Raw genomic sequence first — 16,453 nt, 5'->3', positions numbered from 1 at the left:
TCCTTTCCTTTCCTTTCCTTTCCTTTCCTTTCCTTTCCTTTCCTTTCTTGAATAAGAGAAGAAGAGAAATTTATGAACACATGGGTCCATTCCTAGAAAGCAGGGAGACAGTGCAGGTGGTGAGCTGAACCAATCTCCATCACCAAGGTGGCAAGATGTTTCTGGCTAACCCTGCAGCTTTCTGATAGGAAAGGCATTCAATCTAGCAGCTTGTTCTGCTACTGGATTGTCTCATTGAATGGGTATCTGACTGAGTTAAATAAAACACCCCAGAAATATTTATCAATAAAGCTGGATCTGAAAAGGAGGCAGTGAAAGGAAATGTGTTTTGATCAAAATTTCAGGATGATTGTGAAATGCTTCGTAGGTGGACAAGTCAGGATTGAAGGCTTATCTTTTCTTCACTCAACTCGAAAGGCAACTAAAAAAAAAACTGGTTCTTAACAGTCTTTGGAGACAGTCTGAAAGCAGTTTTTCAAATGCCATTTGTAACTGTGATTTTGCATTTTTAACATTGGCAGTTTGGAAGTATAGCATTTAATAACCTACTGTCTGGTCTGTACATCAACATGATATGTGTTAGGACACCCTGCAGATAGAGGCATGCATTCACGCCTCCCCCTTCCCACACAGAACAAATCACCCTGAGGTCAGAAAGATGTTTAATCGAGGTTAAGTCCCACCTGGAATAAGTAAATCTTTAACAGGGAAATACATACTCATCTTACCTTTATGCACTTATATAGCTTCTTAATACTATTTTTCATTTCTCTTAAAGTTCTTACTTATGGGAAGCCTTGCTTTCTAAATAGCCCTGGAATCAAGGTTAATTCTTTGTCATGAGGCTACCAGGTCATATCAGGACTTACATAATTGTTCTTTTTTTTTTAAATTTTATTTATTTATTTGAGAGAGAGAGAATGAGAGACAGAGAGCATGAGAGGGAGGAGGGTCAGAGGGAGAAGCAGACTCCCTGCCGAGCGGGGAGCCTGATGCGGGACTCGATCCCGGGACTCCAGGATCATGACCTGAGCCGAAGGCAGTTGCTTAACCAACTGAGCCACCCAGGCGCCCCTTACATAATTGTTATTATTTGATATCCATAAGCAACCTGTTACCTATCTACCAGCTATCTACTTCCCTATTTTTGGTCAGAGGCTGTGGGAAGGTCCTTTTCAAATACTGGCCACTTACACTCAACGTGCAGAATAATCTGAACCCTATCCTTCTTCAGTTTCAATAACATTAACACCTGATTTAAAGCGGTGTTTGTTTTCACCTCTTCCCACCCTCCTTGTTTCTAAAGAAAAAGAACTGTAAGTGTTCCCAAATATACTAGCAAAGTGCTAGTTTATTTTGAATGGAGATGTACAACCCCCCTTGCAACCTTTAGTTATGAGCAGGCTAAGAAGAAAAATTTTAGAGAGCCTCTTTAAGCTAGCTCTCTGTTCAGACCTTGGGCTTCTTGGGATCCCAGACCCTAAGTACATTACTCATTTGATGCCTAGGCTTTTGTCCTCCACCAGCCTATGTAGAGACCCTAGTGACGACGGTCTCAGCCCATCCTATACTCATGACCAGCTTCCTCTCTGGCAATGAGACCCCAGGAGAACACCTCTCTCCTACAGCCTACTGCCAGAGGTAAACTGGGACGTAAACAAGTCTGGTAGGATGAGGCTGGGCTTGGGGGAGATTGGATCTAAATGGATTTTCTCAAATAGTCAAATATATTTAACTTTTTTACATCATTTTTTATGCCCTCATGCCTGACCCAATGGTTCTCATGCTTCAGAGATGAAAACCTGTCACAACCAACCAGAATAATGGAACTCATTAATTTGACAAACATTTGTTGAGTGAATACTATGTGCTAGATATTACTAGCACTTCTTCAAAGATATATGAGAGAATTCCAGCCTTTGAGACAAAGTGCACTGAGACAACTCATCTAAGTTATTCCTTGCACAGCCCAGAGAGAGGAGAGGAGTGAAGATAAGAGTATCTCTATGTCTTGACCCTTGACTAAAGTTGGCACTGGAAATTCATCTCCCTCCATGGAAGTGAGGCCACTGCTGTTGGCCATTCTTTGTATTCTCTGAGTCCTTATTTTCTCTACAGTAGAGTACCTTCAGTAAATAGCTTTAAAAAATTACCATTATTTAAGTCCAGCCTGCTATTGCCCTCACATAGTAAAACTCTAATGAAGCATCTGTGTTATGAACCTGATGAAAACCGCCCCTGGGCTCCTCTTGCCTGGAATGCTCTCTCCCCAACTGCACTTGCCAAGCTCAGTGGTTAATGCCCCCAGAAGCATTCACCCTCTGCTCACCACCCCCCACCCCAGCACTTTGTACCTCTCTCAGCAGACTTATCATACTTTTTATATCCTCCTGGATGTCACAGTCATTTGTGTATGTGGCTTAGTTCTTTTACCAGGCTGTTAGATCCTTGAACTAATTCATCTTCTTTTCTCCCTGTCCTATCATGGCAACTAGCTTGTACCTTGTGAGGGCTCTCTAAATGTTTCTTGATGTCAAATTAAGTTGTTGGTCCATCTGTTTTTCTCAACCTGACCTCAAGTTTGTATGACAAGAGTTCTCCTTGGTCCTGACACTAGTTTTATAATGAAATGCTCCATCATTGCAATGATGCAATACTTTTGAAAGTTATTGAAAGCATTTTCCTTCATCCCATTGTTCAAAGGAGGTCCAATTTTATTTTTTGCAACCTTGCAAAACCAGGTCAAAAATAATCTGGAATATTTTATAATTTCTCTGGATCTCAGTCTTGCAATAGAGAGTATCTTTAACTGTTATTAAAGCCTGTGAAAGAGTAGTACCTATGGGAGCCTTGCATGGTTATGCTGACCCATACAGTGTATACCTGGCCAGTGAGCTGATGAAGGAGACCTAGGATAGCCTTCCAGTAGAAGAGCTAGTTTAGCAATGATCTGAATGCGAGCATAAATGGCAACAAAGCAAATTTACTATTTTGGGGGTCCTCCTGCATGTTTTCTTATCTTACCCATATTCTATGTTTGGGAAGTTACTTGAAAAACTACCAGCCCAAAGAGCTGGTTTCTATCAATGACGAAATTGATACGGGATCAAATAGTTGAAGGCAATTTTTTCATGTAATTATTTACATCATACCCTTCTATGGAGAAGGACCCTGAAATGTACCATAGAGAGAACATCATGTTCTCTGAGTGATGGGTGCTTCTGTAGAGTAAATTCTGAAGCAATAATTGGGTACTGAAATTCCTGACAGGGTGGAGCCCTGTTAAGCTTTATGAAGATTCACCAAAATTCATGGCAACTGGATCAATCTTCATGATAAATACCACTGTGCTGGTCTTTTGCATAGACTCCAGAATCTGACAGCTAGTTGGAATTCAAGAGCTCTTACTAGTCCACAAGCCGTAAGGCTGAAGTTCAAAGTACAGAATCAAACCCTGTTGAATTGTAGCCACTCTAATATTTCTAAAGACATCTCACTTTTTTTTTTGTTAAGATTTATTTATTTATTTATTTGACAGAGAGAGACAGAGCAAGAGAGCGCGCACAAGCAGGGGGAGTGGGAGAGGGAGAAGCAGGCTTCCCGCCGAGCAGGGAGCCCGATGCGGGGCTTGATCCCAGGACCCTGGGATCATGACCTGAGCTGAAGGCAGACGCTTAACCACTGAGCCACCCAGGCGCCCCTAAGACGTCACACTTTTATGTACTATGTTCAGGTGGTGTAGTAGAATAAGTGCCTTGGAAGTGAAACAAAACCAGACATGTGGGTTTTGTCCCCAGCTCTCTATTGCTAACCAGCTATGTGACTCTGGGCAATTGATATTCAGGGCCTTTGTTTGTTCAACGATATAAAACAAGCAGAAATTAGACTGTTTCTCAAAGCCTTGTCCTCAGACCAATTCATCTGGGCGTGGGATGGGACTTGCTATAAAAATTCACATTACTGCGTCCCGCCACAGTCCTACTGATTCAGTGCTTTTGGGGAATGGGGTCAGGAATCTGTTTTTTAAAATAAGCTTCCCAGGTGATTCTTGTGCACATTAAAGTTTCTTTTCTAAACTTTTTTTTTTTTTGAAGGATAACACACTCATTAAAGTTGGAGGATTATAGGATTAGAATTTCTCTCAGATTCCTTCCAACTTTAAAGAATTCTAGGGGTGCCTGGGTGGCTCAGTTGGTTGGGCGTCTGATTCTTGGTTTTGACTCAGGTCCTGATCTCAGGGTCGTGAGATCAAGCCCCACGTTGGGCTCTGTGTTCAGCGGGGAGTCTGCTTGAAGATTCTCTCCCTCTGCCCCTCCTCCCACTTCCTCCCTCTCCCTCTCTCAAATAAATAAATAAATCTTAAAGAAAATAATTCTTTTTAGAAGCAGTCCATTCAACACATTTACAAATGGGTACCTCTACTAAGCAGCCAGCTTTGGACTCCCTGTTATCTTCTTTGCAGGTCAGAGTGTAATTCTGCATGGCATACAATGGTTTCTTAGTGATTTGGAAAAGTGGAATGTTTTCCAAATGTGTGGCCTTTCTCAAAGGTCAGTTTACTGCCAGAGTGCTGTTAGGTGCACTGGAAAGTCTGGTTCAAATTGGATGTGAGTGCCCAAACTTCACATACTCTCCACATACACTGACCTAAACGTAATGCTTAATGGCAGGGGACTGTTGCCTGAGTGGGGAAGGAGATATCTGGCTGTGTTTCTGACTTGATTACAGAACCAATCTCTGCAGTTCCTGACCTCCCTCACAGGGAGCCTGAGGTGCTATGCAGGTAAACAGTATTTAAGTACCCCCCTAGAGGGTTAAAAGGATCACTGTGATGATAACTTTCTTTGGAACCAAAAGGTAAACTAATAGGTTTAAGAGTCTTCCAGTTACTAAGAGGTTAAGTTGTCTCTTTTCTCAGGCAACTAGAAATTGTTGGGAATTTTCTTGAAGGGACCATCCCCTTTACATAACTTGGCTGTCTTTAAGTTGAACCCCTGTTTTTAAACATTTATACAAAGTCTTCATTTTTTGTATTATTTTATGCCACATGAAACAGGTGGGTAACTTTCTTGGTTTCCCGCAAGCGAACAGACATCTTTCTGCAACACTAGGCAAGATGCTTAGCTTGCGTCAGTTTCCTTAGTTGTGAAATGTAGGGGAAGAGCAGAGGATGCTTAATCCATTTGAGCTCTAGCACTACATCCATGTAGAAGAAGGTAGCATGATATGGGGGAATTCATGGGCTTTGAAGTTGGATGGACCTGGGCTAGAATTTTAAGCTTAGTTTTCTCAACTGTCTAACAGGGGGTAATGACATGCTATCTCTCAGGGTAATAAAAGCACTCAGCATAGGGGTTGGCACAGAAAGGCATTCAGAAAGGTGAGGCCTCCTGGCTCCCTATTTCTTCGTCTTTCAGCTCACATCTGGTTGGGCCTCCCTTTACTGACAGAGTGAGAAGCAACTCCTAGTCCTTATTCCCGCTCTAGGAAGGAAAACCAACAGTCCTGTGGGAAACAGGTTCTTGGTTTCTTCCTGGCCCGGTCACCCCTGGAGCATGAAGTTACCATTTCAGGTTTGTTGAAGCGTGGCAAGAGGTAACTCCAGAACCAAAGGTCACTTGGGCTACAGATGTAATGGGGGCTGACAAGGGCACAGCAGCAGATCCCTAAAATCTTCTTCTTGGGGAGCAGGTGGAGTAACCTTCTCTCTGCAGTGAGAATCTAGAAAGGCTAACAGCATTTGAGAGCTGGAAGCAACCACGAAGACCCTCTATTAGAGGAGGAAACCAAGGGACAGGGAGGGAAAGTGACTTTCTCATGCTCACATAGCCAATCAAACAGCAGAGATAAGAACATTCTGGATCCTCTAGAGTTCACACTCAAAGGCTCTCTGCATCTTAACGCAAATATTGTCAGTATAGGTTCAGAGCTTGGACTCTGGAGGTAGATAGCTCTGGTTAACCCCTCTCCTCCCAGCTCTGTGACCTGGGGCATAAGGCGTCACCCCTCTGGTCTCAGTGGTCTCATCTACAAAGCCGGGTAGTAAACCCTACCTGTTGTTAGGATTAAAGGCAACACTTAGTGCTTAACGCAGTGCCTGGCTCGGCTTCCACAACAGGTTGTCCTAACGATCATTGGCGTTCCTCTACCCTTCCAGTTCGGATCTGGACTTCCCTCTGCAACCCTCTACGGCATGCAGGGGCGAGTGTGTCACGGTGCCGAGGGGCCCGCGGCCAGGGCGGGCGCTCCGCGGGGCTCACCTGACGAGGCCAGTAGCACCTTCGCGCCGCAGCACTGGAAGCAGTGCAACAGGGACTTCGCGCGGATGTTGTAGTTGAGGCACGCCATGGCACAGCCCAGTTTGACCAGCCCCAGCCACAGCCACACGTAGGCTGGTTCGTTGCTCATGAAGATCGCCACGCAGTCTCCCTGGCGCAGGCCGAGGTGGGCCCGCAGCGCCCGCGCCACTTGGTTGCTGCGCCGGTCCACCTGCGAGTAGGTGAGCGTCTCGTCGCGGAAAAGCAGGAAGGGCTTGTGCGGGGTCTTGCGCGCTGTCTGCAGAAAGAGGTGCAGGATGGTGCGCACCGGCCGCCTCTGCCGGTAGCTGCGCACCTGCCGGGCCACGCGGGCCAGCCGCAGGAAGTAACGCATGTCCTGGAACAAGTAGGGGCAGCAGAGGTTCACCAGCAGCGGCAGGAGCAGCAGCCCCGCCAGGGCCGTGTAGATGGCGGGCAGCATGACGGTGGCGGGGCCCCCTGTCCCCGCGAGGACAGTGGGTGCGCTCCAGGCGTGCAGCGCGGCGGCCGGGAGGGCTCCGGACTGACGGCAGGCGGGCTGCGCGGGGGCGCGGGGCGAGGCTGGGGCGACCGCGGGGCGCCCGGGCTGCGGGCACCAATGCTGGCTCCCGGGTAGGTGGAGCGGTGTGTGGACTGCGGGGGTGCGGGGCGGGAGAGGACGGCTGAGCCCGCCCCCTTGTGGGTGTGCAGCTACCTGGGCCGGCAAGACTGCACTGCGGCTCGCCCGGGTTTCGACCGCCGCTTGGCGCGAAGCAGGGATCTGTCTTGTGACCGATGTACTTTATACCTCCGAGCCACAGTTTCCCTGTCAAAATGCTGATGACAAGACGCACTTAGCGGACGTGGAGAAGTTTAGAAGAGAGAGTGTAGGCATAGGGTTGTTATTTATTGCTACCACCAGCGGAGTGCCTTACAGAAGTGATTTAATGTTAGTATCAGTAAAGCGCTTTATAAATGTGAGAGTCCGGTTATTAATTAGTAATGGGTACCAGGTGCCACTGCCACATCGGATTCCCACCTGTCCCTTCCTGGTCCCAGAGGCTTTCCACCTCGTCTCTGGTTTTCAGATTGGCACCCCGCCCCCCCGCCCCGCCCAAGTGCCGGGCGGTCTCCTGTGGCGAGGATTTCAAGGTTGAACAGAAGCACCAGCCGTTGTCACCTCTGTCTCCTCCCAGTCCCTGGGCTGTGCGTAAGGACAGGACACTGGTCGGAGTCAGGCCTCGGCCGGCGCAGCCAGTCCAGATGGGGCGTGAGGTAGGGCCACACTCTTGCCTGCTGAAATCAAGCTCCGACGATTTTAGACTTTCATTTGTTTGTATGCTTGTTTGACTTTTAATATTTTGTCCTAAGTGATTTTTCTCTCTTGTATGTTGAAGATTTTCAACTAGTGTTAGCCTAATTCAACAGACATTTACTAAGGGGTTCTATCAGAGAACATTACAACACAGAGGACATTAAGTAAACATTCGCATCTCTCAAAAGCCAATTTTTTTTTTCTTTAGTGTGATCCTCTCTTTTAATTTCCCTTAGTGCTGCTTCTATGAATAAAGTGAATACTTGCTGCTTGCTACCGAAGAGGGTCAGGATCTAAGTAAAGCAGTGTTCTTTCTTGCCCTCCTGTCTTCCTGCATTCATCATCTTATTCTTATGAGATAGGCACACGTAATGAATGCCTACTCCTGCCGGACACTCTGCTAGGGGCTTCCCTGTAATATATGTTTTGGGAGCCTCACAGTCATCTAAAGGGGGCACTTTCATGCTCATTTACAGACAGGAAAGGGACACTTGGTAAATTAAGAGAGCTAGTATGTGACTCATGAGTTTTGAAACTGGTATCTGTTTGGCCCTGGGGCCCTTCCTTAGCAACCACTGTTCGCTGCCCTCTTTTTCTCTAGGTTTCTATCCATGTTCTTTTCAGCAATCTTCTTTAATTTTCTTTTTCACAATCTTCCCCCCTCCATTTTTTTTTTTTTAGCCCCCTCATTTTATTCCTGGGACCTGCTCAAGCAACCCTTCCTTTGCCTTTTCCTGAATCTTTCATGGCAGATCCCACTACCCTGGAGTGACGGGTTTACATCATTTCTCTGGCATGGGTTGGGGGCCTTGATTATCCCTGAGGAGTCGACTGTAGTGTTAATCAAAGGAGGGATCAGGACAGAAACCATTCTTTTTTTATTTTTCTTTTATTTATTTTATTTATTTATTTATTTTTTTTAATTTTTTTTTTATTCTTATGTTAATCCCCATACATTACATCATTAGTTTTAGATGAAGTGTTCCATGATTCATTGTTTGTGCATAACACCCAGTGCTCCATGCAGAATGTGCCCTCCTCAATACCCACCACCAGGCTAACCCATCCTCCCACCCCCCTCCCCTCTAGAACCCTGTTTGTTTTTCAGAGTCCGTCGTCTCTCATGGTTCGTCTACCCCTCCGATTTCCCCCGCTTCATTCTTCCCCTCCCGCTACCTTCTTCTTCTTCTTCTTTTTCTTAACATACATTGCATTATTTGTTTCAGAGGTACAGATCTGAGATTCAACAGTCTTGCACAATTCACAGTGCTTACCAGAGCACATACCCTCCCCAGTGTCTATCACCCAGTCACCCCATCCCTCCCACCCCACCCCCCACTCCAGCAACCCTCAGTTTGTTTCCTACAATTAAGAATTCCTCATATCAGTGAGATCATATGATACATGTCTTTCTCTGTTTGACTTATTTCACTCAACATAATACCCTCCAGTTCCATCCACGTCGTTGCAAATGGCAACATCTCATTCCTTTTGATGGCTGCATAATATTCCATTGTATATATATACCACATCTTCTTTATCCATTCATCAGGACAGAAACCATTCTTGTAGGCACCTTTTCTTTCATGTTGAAGCTCAGAGCAGCCCTCCCTTGACATCCCAATGCCACCCCTGTCCCTTCACGGCTAGTCACATCAGTAGCCTCCTAGACACCCCCCTTGTCATGCCTTTGAATAGCTACTTTCCAGAGTGCTACACTGTTGCAAATGCTCCCTTTCTTCCCTCTTATTTTGAGGATCACTTTATCCTTGTGCCTCAGCAGTTTTTCAGTTCCAAGTGAAAGAAGACAAGATCCAAACTTGCTTACGTAGAAATAGGAGTTTAAGCAGCTACTGCAGAGTCCAGGGGTAGGACAGGCTTCGGATGAGCCTTCACTGGTGGCTTAAGTGCTAGGACCTGGACCCCATTTCCCTTCCACCATTTCTTTGCTCCACCTCCTCTGTTCTCATGTAGGCTCCCCCTCATCATCCAAAGATGACTGCCAACCAGCGTTTTAGGGTTATATGCTTCCCACGTCAACTTCAGACAGAAATATAAGAATCTTTTTCTTAGTTCTTATTTAAAGAAAAAAAGAAATCTCTGATTGGGTTATGGGCCCATCCCCAGAGCAGTCTTTGTGGCCTAGGGAACAGAAATGTTGATTGCTTTAAGCCAATCAAGGCTCACCCGTGGAGCTGGGGTAGAGTTAATCCTACGTATCTTGGAACTCTTTTTCCCAGTGATTCTAGCTTCAAGCCTGGGCTCCACCTTGCACTCTACCACCAGGCTAATGTCTTCCTGGAAATACTGCTATCATCTTATGACTGCCTAGTCATCTTCAGTGGCTCCCCATTTGCTTCCTGTCTTCTCGAATTGTTATATGTGAACAGCATGCTTAAATATACCTGGGCTGGAGCTGACCATATGCTCTGGGTCCTGCCTGGTTCTCTTGGGGGTAGAAGAGATCAGTAACTTAGCACATTGGTTACCCATTCTAGGAACATCTGCTGGGAAACTCTCGTTAATAAATGAAGTTCAGACTTTATTTTCTGACTCTTCTGAATCTGACTTGAACTTTCACTGTACTCAATAACTATTTATTGAGTTTCCACTATAAGCAGAACATCACCAGGCATTAAATATTTTGAAATGGACCAAAACTTAATTCCAACTATTCCTTTTCAAAAACATCTTATTTTAGTAAATCTGGTCTATAACCTCAAAAAAAAAAAAAAAAAAAAGGCCCTGCACATTCCTCTCTCTATGGCTTTGTTCTGGCTTCTTTCAAACACCCCTGAACTCTCCCCTCTAAATCCTAACTCTCCTTTAAGGTAGCGGTTCATAGATGTCTGGCTTTCTCAGTCCAGTAGCATTTCAAAACAAAGTTAAGAACCCCAAATAAAATACCAACTTTTACGTTTTTCAAGTAAAAACAGCTCCCTGCCCACCAACTACGGTCTGTTTTTATTATTATTTCATAAAAGAATGACTTCTTTAGCACTAAAAAGGAAAGTATAACTGAACCAGACACTCAGAAATGGCTAATTTTACATTATGTATCTTTTGCCACAGAAATATACAAAACAGGGAAAAACACACACAAAAAGAGGAATTCAGTCCTTTTCAAGAACGGATCACAATAACGCACCAACATATAAAAAAGATAGAAATTAAAATATTTTCGAATATAGAAAAATACTTTTTTTGGCTTATTATATCACATACAAATAGTTTCTATGCAAGTTTATCCATTTGGAAATATAAACTCAACAGTGAAGCATGAAGTAGAACCAAATCTTGGGCTTTGATATAACTTAGGATTGTTTCAGCACTGAGACCAGACCTCAAACCCAGAGCCTCTCCACCCCAGTGTCCTTAGTAAGGCTGTCTACTCCCCACCTCTCCCATGCCCCTACACCTGCTGAGCCTGCCTGCTACCTTCCCTGGGATCTAGATTTTCAAATCTAGTCCTTTCATGGCCAAGCACTTGAGTGCAGCCTCCTAGACTCCTTGTTTCCTTAAACTTTCTACCCAGAGTGCTAGGTCACCTCAAAGGTCCACTCTCTTCTGTCTTATTCTGTGACATTGCTGGAGGAAGTCAGGGGATAGATGTGATTCCTATGAGTGCACGCTGGCACCTTCTAGCCTTGGTCAGGACTTGTCTGCTGCTTCAATCCCATTCATCCATCTCTGCTGGTGTCCTGGAGAAGGCCTCTCAGTGACAGTTCCCAACTCCCTTCAAAGTCCCCAAACCCAGCCACAACTGTTCTTTCAAAGTGGGTGGTCACCCCTCCTACTTTATGGAGATGAAGTAGCCCACTGGTTCTCAAACTAAATGGCCATCAAAATTACCCAGAAAGCATGCTAGAATATAGCTTGCTAAATTTTTCTTTTTTTTTTTTTTCCGCTTGCTAAATTTTCTGATTCAATAAATCTTGCGTGGGGCCAAAGAATTAATGTTTTGAAGAAGTTCCCAGAAAATACTGATGCTGCTGGTCCAGGGACTACGCTTTGAAAACCACATATTTAGCTCAGTTGTTTCCCACGTGCTCAGCAGAGCCCCGGGACTGCTGAAGAGCCACTGAGGAGAATTCCTTGCTGAGCCTGGGAAAGGGGTTCTGGAATCCTATACTAGCTCATCAGAGCAGCTCCATATATGTCTCTTTTACAAATTGGACTTCCACGTAGACCTCCCATGAGCAAAGTTTTCCAAAAACATCTTCTTTTAAATCCTCTAGCCCATGAGGATCTATCTCTTGTCCTGAACTTATAAACCCACCACACAGCTTGGCTTTTGATTTTGTGTCTGTTAGTTTTGCCTTTCCCAAATAGAATTCAGCTTTCCAGAATGAAGTCACGGTAAAGAGCATGAGACTTAAAGTCAGAGAACATGGGTTCAAGTCCTCGTCCATCACATATTGGCTGATATAACTCACCTCAAGGTTACTAGGAAATGCTGAGCAGTTACCTTGTATTAATTCTGTAGGCCTTGAGGTAGTGCATGCACAGGGGCGATAGTTGGCAAAGATGTATACATTATGAAGCCTGCCATTTTGTGACATTACTTAGTACAAATAGGAATCTTGTGACTGACTCATTCAACGGCTTATGAGAAAGGCTGCAACTGTGTTGTCTTCCAGGAATCAATCACATTTCTTGAAATGAGGGGTGCCTACTATCCTGTGGAATAGCCAGCATGGTGGCGTTTGGGTAGGGGTGTACAGAATGTGTATTATTCAGAGACGGACATGGTAAGAGGTCAGCAGGGATGGCATATGCTGAGATTGGCCCTTCTTTTGGAGAAACGAAGGAGAGGAGAGCCTGGGGACAATGGGTTGTTGGTATTAGACGTGAGGGAGCAGAGGGCTCCTCCTCTGTTTTTTTTTTTTGGCATCCCAGTTGGGCTTGCTAACTACATAATCAAGACAAAATACAATTTGAAAAAAAGGTGTTTGTTCTCACTAGTTCTGACCAGAATGCCTTTGATTTGGGGTGGAATTCTAACAGGGAAAAATCCTAATTCTTTACTTTTTGGTTCCTTTGCTCTTATTTTACCTTCTCTTGAATTATCTTCTTGTCCAGTTCTTTTCTTTTTTTTTAAATTGAAGTATAGTTGATATACCATATTATATTAGTTTCGGGTGTATCTTCTTGTCTGATTCTTAAATGTTAAAGTTCTTAGGGTTGTATCTTCACCTTTCTTCTGTCTTTCTCTCTAGGTGGTCTCCCTTGTTCCTGCTGATGCTGAAGACTCCCGAGTCTGAGTATGCAGCCCTAAGCTCTCCCCTGAGTGCCAGATCTTGTCTGATAATGGCAAACTGAACACCTCTGGATGAATTCATTTATTCAATCACTCATTTATTAATTTATTCATTTAATGTTTATTTAAAGTACCCTAGATACACACTACTTCACAGGGCGGATATTATTCTCATTTTCAGATGAGTGAATTAAGATTCAGGGAAGTTAACCAATATGTCGAAGGTCACGCACAGCAAGTAAGTTAATTGTGGAGCAAGGACTAAAACGCATTTTTCGATTCATGGTTAGGTGTCATGGGTGAATGATGCCTCCTCCTCCATCCCCCCCCCAAAATATTTACTCAGTAGAACTGCAGAATCTGTGAACGTGACCATATTGGGAAAAAGGATCTTTCAGATGTAATTAACTTAAGGATCTCGAGATGAGATTATCCTGCATTAGCATGGGACTTAAATCCAATGACAAGTGTCTTTAGAAGAGAAAGGAAGGGGGGAAGACACACGGAAGAGAGGGGGATGTGAAAATGGAGGCAGAGATGGGAGTGATGCCTGTATAATCCAAGGACTGCCAAAGATTGTGGGCAGCCACTGGGTGACAGAGAGGGCTGGAATGGATTCTCTCCCAGAGCCTTCAGAAGGAACCAGTCCTACCAATGCCTTGGTTCTGAACTTCTGTCCTCCAGAACTGTGAGAGAATAAATTTCTGTTTTAGCCAATGAGTTTGTGGTAATTTGTTATGTAGCTCCAGGAAACTAATATACTAAGCCACATTGTGTTTCACATAAATTAGGATTCCTACTTCAGGACTGGGTGGCACAGTGGGTCAAAAAGTCCAGCAGTTGACAAAAGAGAAAAAAGTATGAATATCTGAAGTAAGTCCTACTGAGTCTACTGGAACAATAAGAATCTTCATGTAGGGGCGCCTGGGTGGCTCAGTCGTTACGCGTCTGGCTTCGGCTCAGGTCATGATCCCGGGGTCCTGGGATCGAGTCCCACGTCGGGCTCCCTGCTCAGCGGGGAGTCTGCTTCTCCCTCTCCCACTCCCCCTGCTTGTGTTCCTGCTCTCGCTATCTCTCTCTCTGTCAAATAAATAAATAAAATCTTAAAAAAAAAAAAAGAATCTTCATGTAGTAGGCCTCATGGAAAGTAAAATTGTGATCTGGGAGTCTGGTTTCCCACGCAGTCTAGGGTCATTTTATTGACTCCAGAACCTAAAACTCATGGATCATTTGCTATCATGGTGATTCAACTCTTCTCTATCCCTGTTTTGTAGTTCCTGCCACAAATTTTCCCCAGTTCTGTAAATCATTTCTCCTGCCTGTCGCATGAATTCTGTTTAAAATCTTGTCCTCTGTTGCCTAATGACATGTGATTACTCCCTTCTCCTTGTAAATCTTTCACCATTGGCTCCCTTCTTGCTCAATTATATTCCCAATTTTCTAGCTCATATTCTTGAGCAGATCTGGTAGCCCAAACAAATTGCCCATAAACATGACTATATAGAATTCTTAAATTCCAGGGTCTGCTCTCCAGCCTATAGATTACTGCAATTGAGTAAGGTGCACAGTCCTGGCCCAATTAGCTGTGTGTATTTGTGGGGATGCGTGGAGGTGGGAATAGAGAGGGGGATGGAGTCATGGTCGGTGTACGTAAGTCTTACTCACTAGTAGAGACTTGGCAGTTTTCCTCTAAAGGGACTACAAGCATGTTAAACACATTAATTAGCTTGTCTTATCTTTCTCTTCTGTTTATTTCAGATTGTAATATCTCCATTGAGTTCTTCTGACTCCTACATAAAATAGTTGTGGAAAACTAACTTCTTTTAACTAATAAATTATAATTCATAATTTAACGTTTACTTACATGGCGAGATTATTCGTGTAGATTCAGGTTTTTGTCTGATGTCACAGTCCTTCTGCCTGAAGAGCTTCCTCTAATATTTCTTGAATTGTGGATAAACTGGCAATGAATTATTTCAGCTTTAGTTTTTCTGAAAAAGTCTTTATTTAACCTTCATTTTTGAATGGTGTTTTCCCTGAGTAAAGAATGCTGGTATGATAGTTTTATTCTCTGGTACTTTCAAGATGTCGCTTTCCTGTTTTCTGGCTTGCATCGTTTCTGACTGCTGTAAATTCGTATCTTCGTATGCTTTTTACTTTTTTTTTCTGGATATCTTCAAGATTTTCTCTTTATTTTTGGTTTTCAGCAGTTAGACTAGGTGTGTGTGTGTGTGTGTGTGTGTGTGTGTGTGTGGCTGTGTTTAATTTATCCTGTCTGGGATTCTATGAACTTCTGGGTCTATGGCTTTATGTCTTTCATAATTTTGGAAAATTTCTTGGTCATTATCTCTTCAAATATTTCTTCTGCCCTATTTCCCCTTCCTTCCTTCCTTCCTGCCTTCCTGCCTTCCTTCTTTCCTATGACTCCAATTATTCATATATTGGGTCATTTGATATTGTCTAACAGTTTTTGGATGAACAGTTTTTTATTTACTTTTTTTCTCTTTGTGTTTCAGTTTGGGTAATTTCTTGACCTATCTTCAAATTTTACTGAGTTTCTTTTCCTCAGCTGTAATAAGTCTATCTAAATAATTCTTCATTTCTGGTATGGTGTTTATTTCTAGCACTTCCATTGACTCTTCCTTATCGTTTTCATTTTGCTGATATTCCCCATCTGCTCATACATTTAAAAAAAAATGGCTGTTACTCTAAAGAGCTCCTCCCTATAGTTCTTTCCTACCCACATGCGTGGACTCTGAGTTCTTCAAAGCTTGATGCATACACACGTACCCCTCCCCACCCCACAACTGACTTTTGTTTCATTATAATGTTGGTCATATTAACTAGGAAAATAAGTCCTGTCCTGATTTCTTCAAGACTGAGGAGGTCAGTTATCTAAGATAAGTTCAGGCTCCACTGATGATGCTAGAATCTCCTTTTTATCTTCTAGCCTGTAGTTTGCTCTTCCGTGTTAACCCTGTTTCATGCTTGTAATGTGACCCAGATAATATATAGGGACCTTCTGAATACCAAGACAGACCTAGCCAATCAATCATAGCATTCTCTCTGGTTGAGCCTAAGCATATATCAGAATCTTTTTTTTTTTTTTTAACACAGTGCTCTAAGCTACCACGACTAAATTATCAGATTTGACTTCTGAGATTTAGTTTTGCTTATCATCTCTGTAGTATTGATCTGTAGTTGGACAGTAGAATTACCAGGGAAGCTTTAAAAATTGCATGCCATATTGTTATTTTTTAAGATGCTCTTATATTTTGAGATACACACTAAAATATTTATGGAAGAGATCATGTTGAACCATTTCAGAGATAGTTGTAGACATTGTGATATTTTATTCCCAAATACTTCAGCCTGTATCTTATAAAAGCAAGGGCATTCTTTAGCTAAAATAGAGTTATAACACTTGGGAAATTTAAAATTGATACAATTCTATTATCTAATATGTTTAATATTATCACCTAATATGAGACTTTATTCAAATATCCCAAATTATCTCAGTAATATCTTTTATGGAATTTTTTAATCATCTAAGAGACAATTAAGGATTACACACATTGTAGTTAATTATCTCTCTCTTTTGTT

At 43.3% G+C, this 16,453-nt stretch overlaps 1 protein-coding gene across 2 annotated transcripts in view; it reads right to left on the bottom strand.

Annotated features, from left to right (window-relative positions):
• SLC27A2 (solute carrier family 27 member 2) overlaps positions 1 to 6,846 on the bottom strand; it is a 40,685-nt gene extending 33,839 nt beyond the window's left edge. The window contains exon 1 of one of the 2 annotated variants that reach the window (XM_021693873.1): positions 6,261 to 6,846. In XM_021693873.1, the coding sequence (XP_021549548.1) occupies positions 6,261 to 6,738 (478 nt within the window). In that variant the 5' untranslated portion in view covers positions 6,739 to 6,846. The remainder of the gene's footprint in view (positions 1 to 6,260) is intronic. The other variant, XM_021693874.1, reaches the window with a different exon arrangement.
• Between the last annotated feature and the right edge of the window lie 9,607 nt (positions 6,847 to 16,453).

The sequence above is a fragment of the Neomonachus schauinslandi genome, chromosome 9 (assembly GCF_002201575.2).
Source record: "Neomonachus schauinslandi chromosome 9, ASM220157v2, whole genome shotgun sequence".
Classification (NCBI taxonomy): domain Eukaryota; kingdom Metazoa; phylum Chordata; class Mammalia; order Carnivora; family Phocidae; genus Neomonachus; species Neomonachus schauinslandi.
The sequence above is the reverse complement of the archived record's forward strand: the minus strand, read 5'-3'. Positions and strand labels throughout refer to the sequence as shown.